General features: G+C 30.6%; 1 protein-coding gene across 1 annotated transcript in view; it reads right to left on the bottom strand.

The window, feature by feature from the left end:
* The window catches only part of LOC135141025 (calpain-D-like), a 33,624-nt gene extending 16,998 nt beyond the window's left edge, over positions 1–16,626 (bottom strand). The window contains exons 1-3 of the mRNA XM_064071819.1: positions 16,308–16,626; positions 9,927–10,554; positions 861–1,270 (exon numbers count right to left, since the gene is read on the bottom strand). Of these exons, the coding sequence (XP_063927889.1) occupies positions 861–1,270; positions 9,927–10,554; positions 16,308–16,507 (1,238 nt within the window). The 5' untranslated portion in view covers positions 16,508–16,626. The remainder of the gene's footprint in view (positions 1–860; positions 1,271–9,926; positions 10,555–16,307) is intronic.
* Positions 16,627–16,937: the final 311 nt, after the last annotated feature.

Below are 16,937 nucleotides of genomic sequence, written 5' to 3'. Positions count from 1 at the left end.
TTTGACATTTTGCTTTTTCACTTTTTTCAATTTTAGAGTTTTTGATTTCTTGATTTTTCAAATTTTAAATATTGCAGTTTTGGGAATTTTTCGATTTCTGTATTTTTCATGTTTTAAATTTTTTGTTTGACTGCTGGATCTTTCGATTTTTCGACTTTTTGGATTTCCATCTTTCAGTTTTCCGTTTTTTACAATTCTAAGATTACTCTAACCACACCCAAGTTATTTTTGGATCAAAACAATGGTAATAACACGACAAACAAGAAACCCGACAGAAGTTTTACCAAGTTCGTCTACCTGTACTTCCCAAATCAAATATAGACACTTAAATCTGACGCTATGAATACAAAAGCAGGTATTTATTGCTTATTGCTTCCGCTTAGTCTGTTTCATCGGCATTGACACATAATTCGTTCATTAACATATTATAATTCTAATTTTAGGATAGAGTAAACTTATATACATTTTTGTCAAGATAAACGTTGATTGTAAGGTCGTTCTATTCTTATATGTCAACAAAATATGAAAGCGGTGGCCTCAAAATAGACATATTCAAGTTTAAGTAAATGGTGAAACAAATTGTGAACAAAAATTTTTAGTTTAAAATAGACACGTAAATTATTTTTATAACCCATTATAAAATGTCAAAGATAGGTCGTATATTTCATTCGTTTAAGGAGCTTTAGTTAATTCTGATATCACGTATTTATTGTTATATAACATATTTCATATCAACTGATCGATAAAATTTAATTCTATTTAAGTATGTTTACAGGAAATGAATCGAGTAGTAAGAACTCTACCACCTTGGGGCCAAAAACAGCGGCGTTTGCCGATTTTCGCGCTCACATCCAACTTACATCTTTTCGTGCTGGTCGTTGTCGAAGTCGCCCTTCTTGCTGTGGGCGTTCACGATCCCCTGGTTCTCGTAGATGTGCTTCTCCTTGTCCGGTTCAGAGATTCCGATGTAGGTGTAGAGGGTGGCGGCGGCCCCCTCATTCGTGATATCGCTCGTGCTCCTGTTGAGATTCAAGTTACTATACCTAGCCGTAAGACTATCGAAGGAATGTTGCGAGGACTGGATGTCCGTCATGGAGGTGCTCGACTTGGGGAAGGCGGCTTCGAGGACTTCGTTGCCTAAGCTTCGGCGATTGATGTTGGGCACGTGGAGGTTCTGCGACGTGGGCAGTTCGGAGAAGGAGCGTCGATACGAGGGCTTCTGGCTGTGGCTAGGGTTTCTCAACGCCTCATTATCCGCCCAATTGTCAACCTGTAATATAAAAGAGCGGCTGAAAGTTTTATTAGGGAATCGATAGGGGTTAATAATTCACGCGTTTCCCACCGTCGCGTTATGCTTTCACTGGAAATTTTATGCTATTTATAGGGTTTAAAACGCCGGAGTGTTACAACATTAGCGGTGCGTGCGTGTCCACTTGGCAGAAAAACTATTAAATATCTTTGCTATTGAACGTTTGATTTTGTTGCGGAGAAGTGAGGTGCCACTGCTCGGGGACCCATTTGTCTGCTGTTACAACCTCCGAAAATAGTTTCTATATTCGAGCGAAAACAAAAAAGCGTCCAAGTCCTGGACACCGACGACACTCACGATTTTCGATACAACCTTCACCTGTAATTAAATACCCGATAGATCGCTTTAAACTTCAGCTTTTGTGCCGGGTTTAATCGCAGAAACGAAATGTCACACTTTTTGAGATCGGTACATTGCATAATGTAATGGACGAGCTGGGGATCGTAATTTTATGAATTAAAAGAGGAACTGTTGGAATACATTAGTTCGACATAATTTATTTAATCCATTAACTCGGCTGAAGATAATTAGAGAACGCTCCTTAAAAATTTAACGGCCGAAATTCGATTTGTGGCTCGATGGGGCTGCTGAAGATGACGAGCTAAAAGGTACCATGCTAACAGCGGGTAATACCGCAATAATTACGGGCTGGCTGACGAAATAAATCGGAAAACCCCAACCGCGAACACGCACTTTTTGTAAATTTTTAACGACCTGAAAAAGGGTGTTTTCTTTATTTTTATATTTTAAGGTGGATTTTTGCGGTACTTTACATGTGTCGAATTTTTCAATTCAACGGACGATTTTTCTAATAACAATAAACTAATATTAACTAAAAAATTGATCCAAGGTTATTTCATAATATGATTTTTTTCTAAAATTGCTGATATTTCTGGCGAAAACTCAACACGGATTCATACACCACAAGTACAGTAATATCTTATTTTATAAAATTAAACACAAATTTACTATTGTACATTTTGAAGATAACGTCATCTCATTGGTGGTGGGGATGATTAGCTAAATTTTCATTAACCTTTTATCATCTACATGATAATCCAAATATACCTTACATCAAAATTTGACAACAATCGGTCGGTAGTTTCGGAGATTATTTGTCTGATTAAAATCGACACAGAGAGAGAGACGGAAACGGTAGACCAAAATATCTGAAAACCGGAAAATCAAAAATTAGGAAAACCAATCGATTGGAAAATGAAAATTTTGAACAAATGAGAAATCGTAAGACTGAAGTAACGAAAGACTGAAAAATCAAAAATTGGGAAACTGACAAATCGAAAAACAGTAAAATTGGGGAAATGAAAATTATAAAAATTGTAAAATAATCAAAAAATTAGTTTATCGGAAAATGGAAAATTGAAAAATCGGAAAAATATGGCGAAATTTTAAAATTGCAGATTGAATAAATAAATAATTAAAAAATGAGAATCTGAAAACTAGAGAAAGTCAAAAATCGAAAAATCGAAAATTACAAATCGAAAAATTGAAAACCTAATTACTCAGTAAATGAAAAATTTGAAAAATTGAGACCTCGTAAGATTGAAGAAACGAAAAATTCAAAATTGAAAATCGAAAAATTGAGAAATCGAAAAGTCAGAATTTGGGAAACCGAAAAACAGGAAAAGTGAAAATCACAAAATTGAAAAATTGAAGGAACGAAAAAATAAAATATCTGAAAACCGGAAAATCAAAAATTAGAAAAACCAATTGATCGGAAAATGAAAATTTTGAAAAAATGAGAAATCGTAAGACTGAAGTAACGAAAAACTGAAAAATCAAAAATTCAAAATTGCAAATCGAAAAACTGAAAAATCGAAAAGTCAAAAATTGGGAAGTTGAAAAATCGAAAAATAGTAAAATTGGGGAATGAAAATTATAAAAATTGTAAAATAATCAAAAAATTAATTTATCGGAAAATGGAAAATTGAAAAATCGAAAAAATATGGCGAAATTTTGAAATTGCAGATTGAATAAATAAAAAATTAAAAAATGAGAATCTGAAAAATAGAGAAAGTCAAAAATCGAAAAATCGAAAATTACACATCGAAAAATTGAAAACCTAATTACTCAGAAAATGAAAAATTTGAAAAATTGAGACCTCGTAGACTGAAGAAATGAAAAATTCAAAATTGCAAATCGAAAAACTGAAAAATCGAAGTCAAAAATTGGGAAACTGAAAAATCGAAAAATAGTAAAATTGGAGAAATGAAAATTATAAAAATTGTAAAATAATCAAAAAACTAAATTATCGGAAAATGGAAAATTGAAAAATCGGAATATGGCGAAATTTTGAAATTGCAGATTGAATAAATAAAAAGTTAAAAAATGAGAATCTGAAAACTAGAGAAAGTCAAAAATCGAAAAATCAAAAAATTACAAATCGAAAAATTGAAAACCTAATTACTCAGAAAATGAAAAATTTGAAAAATTGAGACCTCGTAAGATTGAAGAAACGAAAAATTCAAAATTGAAAATCGAAAAATTGAGAAATCGAAAAGTCAGAAATTGGGAAACTGAAAAATAGGAAAAGTGAAAATCCCAAAATTGAAAAATTGAAGGAACGAAAAAATAAAATATCTGAAAACCGGAAAATCAAAAATTAGAAAAACCAATTGATCGGAAAATAAATATTTTGAAGAAATGAGAAATCGTAAGACTGAAGTAACGAAAAACTGAAAAATCAAAAATTCAAAATTGCAAATCGAAAAATAGTAAAATTGGAGAAATGAAAATTATAAAAATTGTAAAATAATCAAAAAACTAATTTATCGGAAAATGGAAAATTGAAAAATCGGAAAAATATGGCGAAATTTTGAAATTGCAGATTGAATAAATAAAAAATTAAAAAATGAGAATCTGAAAACTAGAGAAAGTCAAAAATCGAAAAATCGAAAATTACAAATCGAAAAATTGAAAACCTAATTACTCAGATAATGAAAAATTTGAAAAATTGAGACCTCGTAAGATTGAAGAAACGAAAAATTCAAAATTGAAAATCGAAAAATTGAGAAATCGGAAAGTCAGAAATTGGGAAACCGAAAAACAGGAAAAGTGAAATTCACAAAATTGAAAAATTGAAGGAACGAAAAAATAAAATATCAATAAACCGGAAAATCGAAAATTTGAAAAACCGAAACTTACAAATCGAAAAATTGAAAAACTAATCAATCAGAAAATGGAAAATTGAAAAATATAACGAAATTTTGAAATTGCAGATTGAATAAACAAAAAATTGGAAAATGGGAAATTAAAAATGAGAACCTGAAAAATTGAGAAAAATCAAAAATCGAAACTAGAAATAGATAAACTCCAAAGTCGAAAAAAAAGCAAAATAATTGAAAAACTAATTGATCGGAAAATGGAAAATTGAGAATTCGAAAAATTAAAAATTAAGAAACTGAAAAACAGGAAAAGTGAAAATCACAAAATTGAAAAATTGGAGGAACGAAAAAATAAAATATCAATAAACCGGAAAATCGAAAATTTGAAAAAGCGAAAATTACAAACCGAAAATTTGAAAAACTAATTAATCAGAAAATGAAAATTTTGAAAAATTGAGACCTAAGATTCAAGAAACCAAAAATTAAAAATTGAGAGATTGAAAACTGAAAAATTGCAAATCGAAAATCGAAGAAAGGAAAAATTCAAAATTGAAAATTCAAAAATTGGGGAAATGAAAAATCTAAAAATTGCAAAATAATCAAAAAACTAATTAATCGGAAAATGGAAAATTGAAAAACTAGAAAAATATAACGAAATTTTAGAATCGCAAATTGAATAAACAAAACATTGAAACACGGAAAATTAAAAATGAGAACCTGAAAATCGAAAGACAAAAACGACAATTTGAAAATGGAAAAATTGGAGAAACGAAAAACTGAAAAATCAAAAATTAAAAATTGGGAAACTGAATAATCGAAAAATAGTAAAATTGGGGAAAAGAAAAAACTAAAAATTGCAAAATACTAAAAAACTAATTAATCGGAAAATGGAAAACCGAAAAACCGGAAAAATATAGCGAAATTTTGAAATCGCAAATTGAATAAACAAAGAATTGAAAAAAACAAAAATTGAAAGATTGAAGAAACGAAAAACTGGAATATCAAAAATTTGAAAAACCGAAAATAAATTACAAATCGAGAAACTAGAACTCGATAGTCAAAAATCGAAATAAAGAAAAATTGCAAAATAATTGAGAAACTAATTGATCAGAAAATGGAAAATTGAGATTTCGAAAAATTAAAAATTGTAAACTGAAAATCAGAAAGTGAAAAATTCCGAAGGACGAAAAAAGAAAAATCGAAAAATTAGACATTGAAAAACTGAAAAATCGAAAAATTAAAAACCGAGAAACTGAAAAATCGAGCAACTGAAACATAGAAGAAACGAAAAATTATAGAATTCTAAAAATTGAAAAAACGAAAATTTGCAAACGAAAAATGGAAAAATAGTAAAATTGAAAAACCGGAAAAATTAGGCAAATTTTGAAATAGCTAATTGAAAAATGGAAAATTAAAAATCAGAACTTCAAAAATCGAAAAATTCAAAAATCGAAAAAACGGAAATTTGCAAATAGAAAAATTGAAGAAACGAAAAATTTGATGATCAAAAATTTAAAAAACAGAAAATTAGAAATCAAGAAACAAGAAATCGCCAAAGTACAAAATCGAGAAAAAGAAAAAATTGCAAAATAATTGAAAAACTATTTGCTAAGAAAATGGAAAATTGAAAATTCGAAAATTTAAAAATTGAGAAACAGGAACAGAAGAAATGAAAATCTAAAATTGAAGGAACGAAAAATTTAAAAATCGAAAAATTAAAAACTGAGAAATTAAAAAATCTGAAAAATTATAAATTAGTAAAAAATTTAAAAAACGAAAATTTGCAAATCGAAGAAATGAACAATTGAAAAAATGAAAAATTGAAAATTGCAAATCGAAAAATTGATAAATCGAAAAGTCAAAAATTGAGAAAATGAAAAAAGGAAAAATAGTAAAATTCCGGAAATAATAAAAAAACTAATTAATCGGAATATGGAAAATTGAAAAACCTGAAAAATATAGAGAAATTTTGAAGCAAAAAACTGAAAAATTGAAAATTAAAAATGAGAACCTGAAAAGTCGAAAAAATCAGAAATCGAAAAAACGAAAATTTGGACATTGAAAAATTGAAGACACGAAAAATTGGAAAACCAAAAATTTTAAAAACCGAAAACTACAAACAGAGAAAGTAGAGATCGATAGTCAAAAATCGATAAAAAGAAAAATTGCAAACTAATTAAAAACTAATTGATCAGATAATGGAAAATTGAGAATTCGAAAAATTAAAAATTGAGAAATAAAAACAGAAGAAATGAAAATCTAAAAATTAAATGAACGAAAAATTTAAAAATCGAAAAATCAAAAACTGAGAAATTGAAAAATCTGAAAAATTGCAAATTGAAAAAACGAAGAATTATAAAACTTCTAAAAACTGAAAAAATGAAAAATTGAAAATTGTAATTCGAAAAATTGATAAATCGGAAAATCAAAAATTGAGAAAATGAAAAAAACGTAAAATAGTAAAATTGAGGAAATAATCAAAAAACTAATTAATCGGAATATGGAAAATTGAAAAACCTAAAAAATATAGAGAAATTATGAAACTACAAATTAAAGAAACAAAAAACTGAGAAATGGAAAATTATAAATGAGAACCTGAAAAATCGAAAAAACGAAAATTTGGAAATCGAAAAATTGAACAAACGAAAAAAAATTCTAAAATTTGAGAAAACGAAAAGTTGCAAACTGGAAAATTGAAGAAACGAAAAATTGGAAAATCAAAAATTTTAAAACAGAAAACCACAAATAGAGAAACTACAAATCGATAGTCAAAAATCGGAAAAAAGAAAAATTGCAAAATAATTAAAAACTAATTGATCAAAAAATGGAAAATTAAGAATTCGAAAAATTGAAGAAACGACAAAATAGAACACAAATCGAAAAATTCGAAAACTGATTTGAAAAATTGAGAACTCGTAAGATTGAAGAGACGAAGAAGGAAAAATCAAAAATTAAAAATTGAGAAACTGAAAAATCGAGAAATTGCAACACGAAAATCGAAGAATCGAAAAATTGCAAAATAATCAAAATTACTCGGAAAATGGAAAATTGAAAAATCGGTACAGTATAGCGAAATTTTGAAATCGCAAATTGAATAAACAAAAAATTAAAAAATGAGAAATTAAAATTGAGAACTTGAAAAATCGAAAAAGTCAAAAATCGAAAATTTGGAAATCGAAAAATTAATGAAACGAAAAAATAAAACATCTAAAATTTGAAAAAACTAAAATTTGCAAATCGAAGAATTGAGGAAACGAAAAATTGGAAAATCAAAGATTTGAAAAATCGAAAATTACAAATCGAGAAACTATAGAAATCGATAGAATCAAAAATCTAAAAATTATAAAATCTAAAAATTAAAAAATAAACAAAAAATTAATTAATCGGAATATGGAAAATTAAAAATCACAAAAATATAGGGAAATATAGAAAACACAAATTAAAAAAACAAAATGAAATTGAAAATTAAAAATGAGAACCTGAAAAATCGAGAACTTGGAAATTGGAAAATTGAAGAATCGAAAAATTACAATATCTAAAAATTGAACAAGTCGAAAATTTCAAAATCGAAACATTGAAAAACCAAAATTTTGAAAAATCGCAAAGTTAAAAAATCGAAAAATATGGATTGCGAAATAATTGAACAACTAAATGAACGGAAAATGGAAAATCAGAAAATTTGAGAAATCGTAAAATTGGAAAAACGAAAAATTGGAAAATAAAAAATTTGAAAAATTGAAATCGAGAAACCAAAAATCGTCTTAATTGATCAGAAAATGGAAAATGAAAAATTTGGAAAATGGAAAAATTGAGAAATCTTAAAATGGAAGAAATGAAAAACTGCAATTTGAAAAATTGAAAATTCGAAAAATTAATCATAGAAGAACTGAAAAATCGAAAATTGGAAATTGAAAAATTGAAGAAACGAAAAATTGGAAATTGAAATTACAAATCGAGAAATTAGAAATCGATAAAGTCCAAAAAATGATAAAAAGAAAAATTGCAAAGTAATGGGAAACCTAACTGATCAGAAAATGGAAAATTGAACTGAAGGAACAAAAAATTTAAAATTGAGAAACTGAAAAATCGAAGAAATTAAAAATTGAAAATATGCAAATTGAAAAATTGGAGAAACGAAAAATTATAGTTTCCAAAAATTGAAAAAACGAAAATTTGCAAATCAAAAATCGAAGAAATGTAAAATGGAAAATAGCAATTCGAAACATTGATAACTCGAAAAGTCAAAAATTGAGAAACCGAAAAATCCAAAAATGGCAAAATCAAAAAACTAATTAATCGGAATACGGAAAATTCAAAAATCTGAAAAATATAGGGAAATTTTGAAATCGCAAATTAAAGAAACAAAAAACTGAAAAATTGAAAAATTGTAAAATCAAAAATTGTTGCAAAACAAACAACTGAAAAAACAAAAACATTAAGAAATCGTAAAATTGAAGAAACAAAAAGCTGAAAAATCAAAAAATTAAAGGAACTGAAAAACCGAATAACGAATAACAAAAAATAGAAATTCAAAAAATTGGTTTAAAGTTATTTAGACAGAACTTCCCTCGTCCCTAAAGTACAATACAACAAATCCAGTTTTTTTAATTTTGCGAATTTAATTGTATGATAACTCGTATAAATTTAAACTAGAAATTTACCATATCTTCGACAAGTTTAAAACGCCTGTAAGATTTTAGAGCATTCTAATTTGCAGTTTAAAAATTAAAATGCACAATGTCATTACACAATTTCAATTTTTCCAAAAATCTGGATGTCTCGTGTAATAACTGAAGACGGATTCATAAACTACACCTGTAGGAGTATGTTACTTTATAAAATTTAAAACCCATTTACTATGTAAAATTTTGGGGTGACGTCATTACATTGTTCATGGGGATGGTTAACCAACATTCGATCAGTTAGCTTACGTCCAGCAAGTAAAAATCGTTAATATTTTAAGAATCAAGATTTGTGTGAGTAAAATTCCAAACCTTTGTGGGTATTTTGGCCATGGAAACACTTTTCGTCGTCGGACTTTGATTTTGATGGTGAAGTTTTCGGTTCGAGAGCTTGTCGAGAAGAGGGTGATTTAGAAATTCGAGGCGAAAAGAAAGTTCGGTTGAAGAGTGGTGGAAACAAATAGAAAGTTTTGGGAAAGACCAAGAGAGAGTTGGCCAAAGCGGATCAAAAACGGATTAGGGATGAACAGGTAGAAAAAAGAGGGTTCAGGGGTGGGATTTTGTTTCCACAACGATAAAATATCGGTACCGATAAAATATGGTCGTCTTTTTCTTTCGCATCTGAAATTTATCTTTTCGTTCTTGTCATTTATCGCTTCGTATCGTATCGGTAGAAACAAAATCCCACTCGGACGCCAGTTATTTAACGTGCTCGCTGGGGATACTCGGCGCGGGAACAAAAATCTCCAGGGGTCGCACTATTTCGATCATTTCTCCACCTATCAAAACCAACATTAGTGACCACCCCATTACCTTTATTATAACTCCCGGGTTAAAATTGCTGTTGAGGTCCGACGAATACGGCGCCTCGCACGCCTCGCAGACGTCCCTGTTAGGTCCGTTGAGCAGCGTGCACCGCTTACACGTCCACGAATTCGCCATCGCCCCCTTAACCTTCCACGTGTAGCTCGGACTGTGGCCCGTGTTGATGCCGCTCGCCGTCGTCCTGACATTCGTGGGTATCAACGGATCACAGTGAATCTGCTCGGCCACCGAACAGCTGAAGCTCTGGATGCTCGACAGCGAGATGAAGCTGTTCTTGGCGCGCTGGCACATGCACGTCAGCGGCCTATCGCAGCTCAGGATGTCGTAGTTCCGGAAGTTCGGCTGCTCGATGGGGGTCAGAGAGGCGCAGTTCTTGCACGGCGACTGGGCCACGTTCATCATTGCCTCGGCGCCGCCGCACACCAGACACGTCTCCGACACCGACACGAAGAGGACGCGGCACGTGCGGCAGAGGCTGCAGCCGGCCAGGTTCGGTAAGCTGCGCGACTTGAGGCGGGACTCGAGCCGCTTCTTCTGGGGGCTCCGCACCGAGGCGCTCCTCTGCAGCACCGCCACCGAGCTGAGGACGGTGGCCCGCACCAGCGTGGCTGTGTCCCTAAAACGAAAAACGACAATTCAAAAAAATACAGAGAATCTCGGGCACCAGTTTTTCACGAGGTGTGCGCGTGTAGAAAACAATCTGTTTTCCATTCTGTTATTATTATTATTATTGTTTTCTCGGTTTTTAAATTTTTCGATATTTTAATTTTTCAGTTTTTAAAGTTTTAGGTTTTTAGATTTCTCACTATCGCGACTTTTCGATTTTTCAGTTCCATGATTTTTCAATTTGTCGAATTTTTAAATTTTAGATTTTTTGTTTTCTTTGATGTTTTGAGTTCTCGATCATTCGATTTTCTGAGTTTTCAGGCTTAGATTTTTTTGTTGTTCAATTCTTGGATTTTAAAAATTTTTGTTTTTCAAATTTTCCTATTTATCAACTTTTTGAATTTTTGATTGTTCAATTTCTCGATTTTTTAAATTTTTAGTTTTTGATACGATTTTTTTTTCAAAAATTTTCAGTTTTTCAATTTATTAACTTTACGATACTTCAGTTTTGCTCGATTTCGATTTCCCAATTTTTCGACATATTACTCTTGGGATTTTTCAATTTATCGATTCTTCGATTTCTCGATTCTTCAAATTTTCGGTTTCCAGAATTTCTTCATTTTTCGATTTGTTAATTTTCCGATGTTTCAGTTTTACGTTTTTTAAATTTTTTTATTTTTCAGTTTTCAATTTTTGACGTTTCTAAATTTTTGGATTTCTCAATTTTTCGGTTAACTGATTTTTTTGATTTTCCCATTTCTCTATTTCTCGATTTTTCAATTCTGTCTTCAATTGTGATTTTTCAATTTTTCGATTTCTCAATTCTTCAATGTTTCAGTTTTGGATTTTTTCACTTTTCCGATTCTTCAATTTTCTTTCCATTTTTCAGTTTTTCAAGATTTCAGTTTTGAATTTTTTCACTTTTTCGATTTTTCAATTTTCCTTCCATTTTTCAGTTTTTCGGTATTTCAGTTCTGGGATTTTGCAATGTTTCGGTTCTTCAATTTTTCCATTTTTTGATGTTTTGATTTCTCGGTTTTTCAATTTTTCGATAGGTATTTTAATTTTTCAATTTTTAAGTTCTAGATTTTCCGTTAATTTTTTTGTTTTCCTTGATGTTTTGATTTCTCGATTATTCGATTTTTCAAGTTCTCGGTTTAGATTTTTTGGTTTTCCAATTCTTCGATTTTTAAATTGTTTAATTTTTAGATTGTTCAATTTTTCGATTTTTTGATTTTTCAATTTTTCGGTTTACCGATTTTTTTTAATTAAAATGTTTCAATTTTTCAATTATTAACTTTTCAATTTTTCAATTTTGGTCAAATTCAGTTTTTGAACGTTCCGATGTTTCGATTTTTCGGCTTTTCGAGTGTTCAATTTTTTGATTTTTGAATTTTAGATTGTTTTTTTGATTTTTTTGGTGTTCGATTTCCCAATTCTTCAATTTTTCGATATTTTAATTTTTCAATTTTTCGAATTTTTAAATTTTTTATGTTTCTTTTCTTTTATTTCTCAATTTTTGGATTTTTTAAATTTTACATTTTTCGATTTTACTATTTTTTGATGCTTGGATTTCTCAATTTTTCAAGTTTTCAACACTCAATTTTTCAGGATTTGAATATTGAGAACTTTTCAATTTCTGGATTTTCAAATTCAGATATTTTATTTTTTTGATTTTTTAATGTTTCGATTTTTGGGTGTTTTGATTTTTCGATTTTTAAAGTTTTTGATTTTTCGATTTTTCCGATTTGTTGTCTAAAAGCGTATAAAAGATGGCAAAAAAATAACTACTTAAATACGAAAAAAGGTTAAAAAACAATAAAAATGGCGAGAAAAGGGGCAAAAAAGGCGGCTAAAATAGTTATAAAAAAGGGTAAGGGCAATTAAAAAAAAATGACACAAAAAGCGACTTAAAAAAGTAACAAAAAAACAAAAAAAGGATGATTAAAAAAAGACGATAAAAAGGGGAACAAAAAATTTAATACAAACGCCCACCAAAAAAAGGGGCAAAAATGACAAAAATATATATGTATGAAAAAGGGTAAAAAAGGGCGACAAATAAACAAGATGAAAAGAAGGCAACAAAAAAGTGATCAAAAAATAGGGACAAAAAAAGACGAATAAAAAAACGGAAGACAAAAATGCCATAACAAAAAAGGCGACAAAAAATACCAAAAAAAAAAAAAAGAAAAAAAAGGGGGTTAAAAACAACAAAAACCTAAAAAAAAAAATGGGATTAAAAAAAGGCAATTAAAAAGCGACAAAAAATTAAAACGAAAAAGTGTAAAAAAGTCGAGAAATAAAAAGGTGACGAAAAAAGTGATACAAGAAGTCGAAAAAAATTAAGATAGAAGATGCGACAAAAATGCGGGACAAAAAAAAGGATTAAAAAACGAGACAAAAAGAAATCATAAAATAAAAGGAGAATAAAAAAAGAAAGACAAAAAGGGGAGATAAAAATGGAGCACAAAAAAGTGCGACAAATAAAAAAGGTGAGAAAAAGACGACAAAAAAGTGATAAAAAAAAGGATACAAAAAAGGCGATAACAAAAAGGACTAAAAAAGATAAAAATGGGGGTCAAAAAAAAGCTATAAAAAATGTGGACAAAAATGCAACAAAAAAAACGACCAAACAAAGATCAAAAAGAAAAAAAATAGCGAAAAAGCTGCAAAAAAATAAAAAAAGGTAATGAAAAGATGACACATAAAAAAGGTTGACGAAAAGGCGCCAAAAAAATTATAAAAAAAAGTCCAAAAAAATAAAGATAAAAAAGGGACCAAAAAATGACAAAAAAGGGAGTCAAAAAAATTGTAAAATTATAAAAAAAGTGAGACACAAAATATAAAAAGGGGGACAAAAAATATCAAAGAAAGACCAAAAAAGCGATAAAAGTGGACTACAAAAATAAGCGATAAAAAAATGGGACAAAAAAACCGATAAAAAAAATGGGACAAAAAAAAGCGATCAAAAAAATGGGCATATAAAAGGTGATAAAAAAAAAGGAGGACGCAAAAGACGATAGAAGGAGGTGGACTAAAAAGGTAATTAAAAAAAGAGGGACAAAAAAAGATGATAAAAAGGGATAACAAAAAGGTTATAAAAAATGGGAACAAAAATTAAAAACGAAAAAATCGGGACAAAAAAGGAGCAAACAAGTGGATAAAGGGGAAAAAAGACATAAAGACGACCAATAAAACGACAAAAAAAGAGAAAAAATGTAAAAAGTAACCAATTTTTTAAACAATAACAATAAAAGTTACAAAAAAAACCAATGAAAAAAGACAAAAGTGAGCGAAGAAAAGTCAATGACAAAAAGTGATAAAGAGTGACAAAAAAAAGGAAGCAAAAAAAATAAGGACAAAAAAAGCGATAAAAAATGGGACACATAGGGGATAAAAAAATCAAACAAAAAAAATCGAGCAGAAAAGAGGACAAAAAAAGATGATTTAAAAAAAAAGCGATAGAGGGGGACAAAAAAAGCTGATAAAAAAGGATTGAAAAGGTGATATGAGTGGGGGGAGATTAAAAAACATGATTAAAAAAGAGGAATAAAAAAAGGATATGAAATAATGGAGACAAAAAATGAATACGATAAAAAGGAAGGCAAATAAAAAAAGGTGAAAAAAGCGCGACAAAAAAGTGATAACAAAATTGAAAAAAAGAGGATTAAAAAGCGAACAAATAGGGACAAAAGAAGGGGCAAACAAATGCATAAAGGATAAAAGAAAAACAAAAAAAAACGATTGAATAAAAAGACGACCAATAAAACGACAAAAAAAGGAACAAAAAAATGTAAAAATTAATCTTTTTTTTATGCAATAACAATAAAAGTTACAGGGGGACAAAAAAAGGCGATATTAAAATTGCGAGAAAAAAAGGGGAAAAAACAAAAAAACAAGGATAAAAAATGACAAAAAGAGGGACAAAAGAGCGATAAAACGGAAGACAAAAACGGTGCTTAAAAAAGGGGGCAACAAAACCCGATAAAAAATTAAGAACAAAAAAGGTGATACAAAATGGGACAAAAAAATCAAACAATTTAGACAAAAGACGGCACAAAAAAGGTGATAAAAATGGACTGAAAAGGTGATGGGGGGGTGTTAAAAAAAAGAGAAATAAAAAAAGACGGTAAAAACAATAGCGACAAAAAATTAAAACAAAAAAAAGGTGACAAAAGGATGATAAACAAAACGCCAAAAAAAGTCATAAAAATTCTTTTTTTTTTTGAACAATAACAATAAAAGTTACAAAAAAGTAACGAGACGAAAAGACAAAAACGAGGGAAGAAAAGACAATAAAGTAGGAGACAAAAAAGCGACAATTAAACAACAGAAAACGGGAAGATAAAAAAGGTGCTAAAAACGGATATAAAAAAGTAGTCAGAAGTAAAAATGATAAAAAAGCGACAAAAAAACAACTAAAGTGTGACGATAAAAAGGGCGATAAATAAGGAGATACAGAATAAAAAAATGCATCATTAACAATAACAAGTAAAACTATAGCGATAAAAAAGGTTAAAAAATGGCGACAATTAAAAAATGCGACACAAAAGTCATACATAAATTTAAAGAAATATAAAATAATAATATTTTTTTGTCGCCCTGTATAAATCAGTCTTTAAAAAACCCGAAACACTGAGAAACCACAAGCATAGCTCATAATATTTTACACATCGTAGCAAAATTTTGAGATGACGTCATCAAGTTTTTGCAGGGGATAAACAGACAAATTTTGATCAGCGATATCATGTTTACGACAACGCAAGGTTTCAGAATACTCAACTCTGCGAACGGCTACTTTCATGGTTTCTCGACGTTTCGTGATCCCTAGAGTTGGAAAAAACAGGTCTTCCGTTTCTGCCTGCCTGCACCAACTGTCAGGAATATCGTGTTCATGGTAAAAAGTTAACCTCAAACACACAGTAAATGTTACTTAAATTTTAACAATCAGTCCAGTAGTTTCTCAAATTAGCTGTCTAACAAAATCGCCAACAGATGAAAACAACACTTACTTTTCCACAGTCTAGTGGTTGTAAAACGTCGAGAAACACCGTTGCCAATTGGAGAAAAAGAAATAAGTCAATTGAATGTGAAATATGACACTATTTTCAGAAAAACAAAATCTGGTTGTTGATATTGTGCATAGTTGGTTGCATACCATCTCAATCAAAAGAAGGTTTCCTGATTTATGCAACTTTGCCTACATTAATATCGTTGTCAATAACCATTTTTTTTGTGTCTCGTGTTCTTGCACCTTGTATTTTAACACGCAAGCAACACCCTACAATTTTCCGACCAATTTAACCCACAAATGTTAAATTTATTTAAAAGCGACCAATAACCTCACTTTCCAGTTTGCTTTGTCGCAAAAACTTAAATTTCAGGTCAATATTCTGTGGCCACGTCTTAATTTCGTCAATTACTTGTTGTTCACGACTTGAATCACTTCTATCTCTGAACCCTTTTGTTGTCCACCAGCTGTCACCTCTTGCATTCATTCTTAAAACCCTCCTTGTTTCCGGGCACAAACCCGCCAATTCCGTCGCCCCCCTTGACAACCCCCATCGCCGTCCACTGCACCCGCCAATTCGCGCCTCACTCTTCACCACCCCCGATTCACTCGGCGGCCTCGCGCCGCCACAAGCCGCCCCCCGACACGCCGAAACCACGATAATTTGCATACACCAGATTCGATTAATCGGATTTCATTCACTTTTTAGCGTTTATTGATCTTCCAGTGGGACGCGGATTTGTCGGAATTACCTGCGGGCGGTTGGGTCCGGGTCGGCGGAGCGGAGGCGCCGGATCACTGTGCACCTGGCGCTGGAGAGCCCGTCGTCTTCATGGTCCTTGTGCTGGGTCTGCCTGGTGGTGCCGCAGCGGATGCATCGCACTTGCTCGGTGGGGTTGATTAGGCTGCACGATCCGCAATGCCATTGCAGCACCGAGGCGATGGCACCCATGGCAGATGGCACATGGCTACGACACCCATCAAAACACCGAAACTGTGTCAACGGAACGCGACGAACAGCTGATGCCTCGATGGGGCTATTTTCAAATTTCTGCCATATTGGTGGCGCCAGAGCGCAGGTGCGTGGATAGGCAACCAGTTATACGGGAAGAGTCAATACGTGGTGAAGGACAAAGGGTTCGATTTTAATATTTTAGTGATGGAATGATGGATGGATTCTTCAAAGTTTGACTTTTTAATTCGTTGCAATTACTCGACTAATAACATGATAATAAATTTTGTCTGCTATTTACAAGAAATATGCATTATTTAATATTGTTTGGTAATAAATGTATCTCAGAATACGAAAAAAAAATGGGTGAAAAAATGAATCGATGAAAATTATTACGTATGCATAAGTTACAGTTTAAAAATAAATTTTA

Source organism: Zophobas morio, unplaced genomic scaffold (assembly GCF_036711695.1).
Source record: "Zophobas morio isolate AGI-343-1 ecotype UQ-CSIRO unplaced genomic scaffold, CSIRO_AGI_Zmor_V1 ptg000041l, whole genome shotgun sequence".
Classification (NCBI taxonomy): Eukaryota; Metazoa; Arthropoda; class Insecta; order Coleoptera; family Tenebrionidae; genus Zophobas; species Zophobas morio.
Note: the sequence above shows the minus strand (reverse complement) of the source record. Positions and strands in the feature narration are given on the sequence as shown.